This window comes from Scyliorhinus torazame, unplaced genomic scaffold (genome assembly GCF_047496885.1).
Source record: "Scyliorhinus torazame isolate Kashiwa2021f unplaced genomic scaffold, sScyTor2.1 scaffold_336, whole genome shotgun sequence".
NCBI classification, from domain to species: Eukaryota; Metazoa; Chordata; class Chondrichthyes; order Carcharhiniformes; family Scyliorhinidae; genus Scyliorhinus; species Scyliorhinus torazame.
In genome coordinates this window covers 24,596-30,787 of record NW_027308063.1, presented here as the reverse complement: position 1 = coordinate 30,787, position 6,192 = coordinate 24,596, and the positions used below count along the sequence as shown (strand labels likewise).

General features: G+C 53.9%; 1 protein-coding gene across 1 annotated transcript in view; it reads left to right on the top strand.

Moving 5' to 3' along the window:
• Positions 1–170: 170 nt before the first annotated feature.
• LOC140406176 (maestro heat-like repeat-containing protein family member 1) overlaps positions 171–6,192 on the top strand; it is a gene marked incomplete at its 3' end in the record, with an annotated part of 30,163 nt that continues 24,141 nt past the window's right edge. Inside the window, exon 1 of the mRNA XM_072494317.1 lies at positions 171–213. Within this exon, the coding sequence (XP_072350418.1) occupies positions 171–213 (43 nt within the window). The remainder of the gene's footprint in view (positions 214–6,192) is intronic.

Below are 6,192 nucleotides of genomic sequence, written 5' to 3'. Positions count from 1 at the left end.
CGACCTTGATGCTCGCTGGCAAATTGTTGAAGAGCTGATTCAGGGAGATTGTGTGTATATGAGACGCTGCAGGACGGTGAGATTATAACACCCAGCTCACAGCCGCTAACTCAACATCCAGAAAAATTAAATTGAACTGAAGGAAGAAGGCATCACCCCAGAAATAGTCAATGTTTAATGAGGCTTCAGAATGGGAAACAAACTACACTGAAGGTGAGAGCTCGGTGTTCAATGTGTCCGAATGTCTGGTGTGTGGTCTTGCTGCGTGGCATCCGTCACTTTTAAAATGTTTCCAATTAAGGGGCATTTTAGGGTGACCAATCCACACGGACAGTGACCCAGGGCCGGGGATCGCAACCCGGGTCCTTGGTGCCGTGAGGCTGCATGTGCTAGCCGCTGCGCCACCGTGCTGCCCACTGCAGTGTTGATGTATAGCCTACTTGTGACACTAATAAAGATTATTATTAAAGGAGTGCCGCACTGTCAGAGGGTCAGTACTGAGGGAGTGCCGCACTGTCAGAGGGTCAGTACTGAGGGAGTGCTGCACTGTCAGAGGGTCAGTACTGTAGGGAATGCTGCACTGTCAGAGGGTCAGTACTGAGGGAGTGCTGCACTGTCAGAGGGTCAGCACTGAGGGAGTGCTGCACTGTCAGAGGGTCAGCACTGAGGGAGTGCTGCACTGTCCGAGGGTCAGTACTGAGGGAGTGCTGCACTGTCAGAGGGTCAGCACTGAGGGAGTGCTGCACTGTCAGAGGGTCAGCACTGAGGGAGTGCTGCACTGTCAGAGGATCAGCACTGAGGGAGTGCTGCACTGTCAGAGGGTCAGTACTGAGGGAGTGCTGCACTGTCAGAGGGTCAGCACTGAGGGAGTGCTGCACTGTCCGAGGGTCAGTACTGAGGGAGTGCTGCACTGTCAGAGGGTCAGCACTGAGGGAGTGCTGCACTGTCCGAGGGTCAGTACTGAGGGAGTGCTGCACTGTCAGAGGGTCAGTACTGAGGGAGTGCTGCACTGTCCGAGGGTCAGTACTGAGGGAGTGCCGCACTGTCAGAGGGTCAGTACTGAGGGAGAGCTGCACTGTCAGAGAGTCAGTACTGAGGGAGCGCTGCACTGTCCGAGGGTCAGTACTGAGGGAGTGCTGCACTGTCAGACGGTCAGTACTGAAGGAGTGCTGCACTGTCAGAGGGTCAGTACTGAGGGAGTGCCGCACTGTCAGAGGGTCAGTACTGAGGGAGAGCTGCACTGTCAGAGAGTCAGTACTGAGGGAGCGCTGCACTGTCCGAGGGTCAGTACTGAGGGAGTGCTGCACTGTCAGAGGGTCAGTACTGAGGGAGTGCTGCACTGTCAGAGGGTCAGTACTGAGGGAGCGCTGCACTGTCAGAGGGTCAGTACTGAGGGAGTGCCGCACTGTCAGAGGGTCAGTACTGAGGGAGTGCCGCACTGTCAGAGAGTCAGTACTGAGGGAGTGCTGCATTGTCAGAAGGTCAGTACTGAGGGAGAGCTGCACTGTCCGAGGGTCAGTACTGAGGGAGTGCTACACTGTCAGAGGGTCTGTACTGCAAAGGTAGAATAGATTTTGATGTATTGTTTCTAGCTTATAACAAAAAACAGTCGCTGTTTCAGAATGATGACAGCCAGGGCGGCACAGTGGTTAGCACTGCTGCCTCACGGCGCCGAGCACCCGGGTTACTGTCCGTGTGGAGTTTGCATTCTCCCCGTGCGGCGTGGGTTTCACTCCCACAACCCAAAGATGTGCAGGTTAGGTGGACTGGCCACGCTAAATTGCCCCTTAATTGGAAATAATGAAAGAAACATTAACACTGCAATGAAGTTACTGTGAAAAGCCCCTAGTCGCCACACTCCGGCGCCTGTTTGGGTACACAGAGGGAGAATTCAGAATGTCCAATTCACCTAACAGCACGTCTTGCGGGACTTGTGGGAGGAAACCGGAGCACCCGGAGGAAACCCACGCAGACACGGGGAGAACGTGCAGACTCCACACAGACAGTGACCCGAGCCGGGAATCGAACCCGGGTCCCTAGCGCTGTGAAGCCGCAGTGCTAACCACTGTGCTATGTAGCACTGAATCGCGAGCATCAGTACGTGGATTGTTTTCAAGTCTCTGGAATGAGACTTAACCCCTTGTCTTCCTGTGTCTCCAAACCCGTGAGATTGCTTCACTTAGTGCCGGGCAGGGAAAACTGCATCAACCAAATCACGTCTGCTATTTGAAGCCACTTACCAAATTGAGCTGTGAATCGAGTGTAACACAATGGAGCAAACTGGGTTATCGCAAATACCGCAGCAAATGGAGGCTGCCCTTTCAGTTCCCATTGTTCCATCCCTGATAATGATAACGAGCTGTAAAAATAATAATCAGTCTCTGCCCTTGAACAGGATCAAACTCTCGCAGGAGCAGCTGACCCTGGCTATAACAATGCCCCCCACCCCATAACCCTCGACTCCCTTGTTTTTTTTTAATAAACAATTTTATTGAGACATTTTGGCAAAGTAGCAGCAGTACAGAACCGTGTGTAAAGAACAATCAACATAGTGCAAAAAGCCAGCTCCCATCCCACAAGGACCCGCCTAACTACCCCCCTAATCTACGTTGCCCTAAACCCCCCCCCCGTACCAGCCCCTTCCAACCCCTTGAAGCTCTCAGGGCAATTGCCAGCGGCTCTATTGCTAGCGCAAACCGCAGTGGGGAGAGGGGGCACCCCTGCCTTGTCCCTCGGTACAGTCTGAAATAGTCAGACGTCGTCCTATTTGTCCTGACACTAGCCTCCGGAGCCTGGTACAGTAGCCTAACTCAGTCGATAAAGCCCTCCCCGAAGCCAAATCGTCCCAGCACCACCCATAGATAGTCCCACTCAACCCGGTCAAAAGCCTTTTCGGCATCCATTGCCATGACTACCTCTACCCCCCTACTCTCTGGGGGCATTATGATCACATTCAGCAACTCTCTTAGGTTGGCCACCAGCTGCCTGCCCGTGACGAACCCGGTTTGATCTTCCATAATAAACGTCTGGCACACAGTCCTCAATCCTAGAAGCCAAAAGCTTGGCCAGTAATTACATTGATGTGGAGATGCCGGCGTTGGACTGGGGTGAGCACAGTAAGAAGTCTTACAACACCAGGTTAAAGTCCCAACAGGTTTGTTTCGATATCACGAGCTTTCGGAGCGGTAATTCAGAGCAATGTAATTACATTGAGCAGAGAGATCGGCCTATAGGACCCACATGCCTCCGGGTCTTTGTCCCGTTTCAGTATCAGGGAGATGGTGGCCTGTGACATCGTCGGGGGTAACACCCCTCTGTCTCTTGCCTCATTAAAAACCCTAACCAACACCGGCCCCACTATCTCGGAGAACTTTTTATAGAACTCCACCGGATACCCATCCAGCCCCGGGGCTTTACCCGATTGCATGGCCCTCAAGCCCTTCAATATTTCTTTGGTCCTAATCGGGGCCCCCAACCTGTCTACCAATCCCCTGCCCACATTTGGGAAGGACAGTCCATCCAGAAAGCGCCTCATCCACTCCCTCCCCGCGGGGGGTTCCGAGGTATAAAGCTTGCTTTCAAAGTCCCTGAACACCTTGTTCAGCCCTGCCGGATCCCCTACCAAGTTTTCCCCCCCCCCCCCCCCATCGACTACCTTCCCTATTTCCCTGGCCGCCTCCCTCTTCCTCAGTTGCTGTGCCAGCATTCTACTGGCTTTCTCCCCGTGCTCGTAGATCGCACCCCTCGCCTTCCTAAGCTGCTCCACAGCCTTACCTGTGGACAACACCCCAAACTCTGTCTGTAGCCTTCGTCGTTCCCTTAATAGAACTGCCCTCGGGGTCTCCGCATATCTCCTGTCTGTCTGTAGGATCTTCTTTACCAGTCGGTCCATTTCTGCCCTGTCCGTCCTGTCCCTATGGGTTCTGATCGAAATCAGCTTCCCTCTCACCACTGCCTTCAGCGCCTCCCAGAACACCGCAGCTGAGACTTCCCCTGTGTCATTGGCCTGCAGTTAGTTTTGCATACATTCCTCACCCTCTCGCACACCGCCTCGTCCGCCAACAGACCGACCTCCAGCCTCCATTGAGGCTGTGCGAGTCCAGGTCCGGTATCTTCCCCAGCAGTCTCTCAATAAAATCCACATCATCCCAATTTGGGACATATACATTAACCAAGACTACCCTTATCCCCTCAAGCTTGCCACGCACCATGACAAATCTGCCTCCCCCATCCGAAATTGTGCTGCCCGCCTCAAATTGCACCCGTTTGTTGACCAAAATCATGACCCCCTGGTTTTAGTGTCCAGCCCCGAATGGGTGACCTGGCTAATCCAGCCCTTCCTCAATCTGACCTGGTCAGCTACTTTCAGATGGGTCTCCTGTGGCATAATTACGTCCGCTTTCAGCGCCCTCAGATGCGCGAACACACGTGCCCTCTTTACCAGCCCGTTTAACCCTCTAACGTTCCAGGTGATCAGTCTGGTTGCCCCCCCTCGCCGATCAGCCATCTCCCTTCTTGGGCCCGCCCCTAACCCCCGTGTCGCGCCTCCCCTGGCAGCCCCCACATCCGACCTCCTCCATGTTACTAAACCCAAGTCCCTCCCTCCGTCAGCAGATCAACTACCCCACTCCTCTTCTCCCCCCCCCCCCCCCCCCCAGCAACAACACCCTGTAACCTAACCCTGCCATAAACTAGCTATATGCACCCCCCCCCCCAACCTGGCCTCCATAGACCAGCTCACCCAGCTAGCCTGGTGGCTCTCGACTCCGACGCCAACAAGTCTCCCACCTATTGTTTCCTCTGACCCATCCCCCCTGCCCATCGTCACCACTTTCCCAAACCAGCCATCCTCGAGCAATTGCGCTGAAAACAAACCAAGGAACAATGAAAACCCCGACACCAGTGCAATTCAAGTAATACAAAGTAAGTAATAGGCACTTCCAACCACCACCATCAGAACACAAAAAGCCCCCAGAACCAAATACCTTAACTTCCCTCTTCTCCAACAAAAACTCGAATACAGAAGAAAAAAAAAAGAAGCAAGAAAAACATATAAACATCACTCAATAACTTTTTAGCTTCAGTCCAAAAGTCCTCTGTTCGGCGCCAGCCCTTCTCTCTTGGCGAAGCCCACCGGGCTCCTCAAAGTAATGGTGCCGTCCCTCGTGCGTGACCCACAGGCGCGCCGGGTACAGCAGCCCGAACTTCACCTTCTTAAACAAAATCTCTTTGACTTGCCTGTAGCCTGCCCTTCTTCTGGCCACCTCCACGCTCAGGTCCTGGTAGATGCGCAAGACACGATTATACCAATGGCAGCTCCGCGTGCGCTTGGCCCACTGTAGCACCCGCTCCTTGTCCAGGAACCTGTGGAACTGGACCACAATCGCTTGGGGGGGGGGCCTCACCACCGGCTGCGCCCTGTCCACCTCCAACGGGCGAGGGAAGACATCATTTCCCAACAGCTTCTGGATCGTGTCTGCCACATCCCCTCGGCCCCCTCCGGGAGACCAACGATTCTTAAATTCTGCCGCCGGGACCTATTTTCCAGGTCCTCCACCTTCTCCAGAAGCCTTTTTTGTTGGTCTTTCAGCCTCCCCACCTCCACCACCGTTTGGGGATCCTCCCGCTCCTCCAGTGCCTTCTCCAGCTTCTGGATCGTCCGATCCTGGGCACCCAGCCTGTGCTCCAGGCGCTCGATTGATTTCTGGATCGGGCCTAAACTGTCCTGTTTCAACGCAGTAAAGCCCTCTTGGATGACCTTCAACAGATGCTCCGTTGTTGGCTGGACTGTCTGCACCGGGGTCCGGACATCGGCCACATTGTCCTCAGCGGCAGCTTCCACACTGCCCTTGTTTGACCACTTCTTCAACTGTTTACGATTCTTCCTGCTTCTTAAATCCATACACCTGTGTCTGGAGTCAGTGCCGGAGTGCCTATGCCTTCCGATCTAGCACTCAAAAGTACAAAAAAGTCGGGGAAAAAGGTCCAAACGTCCGACCGGATCGAGAGCCACCAAATGTGCGACTTACTTCTCCATAGCCGCCACCGGAAGTCTTTTTTTTTTTCCATATAAATTTAGAGTACCCAATTATTTTTTCCCCAATTAAGGGGCAATTTAGCGTGGCCAATCCACCTAACCTGCACCTCTTTGGGTTGTGGGGGCGAAACCCACGCAGACACGGGGAGAATGTG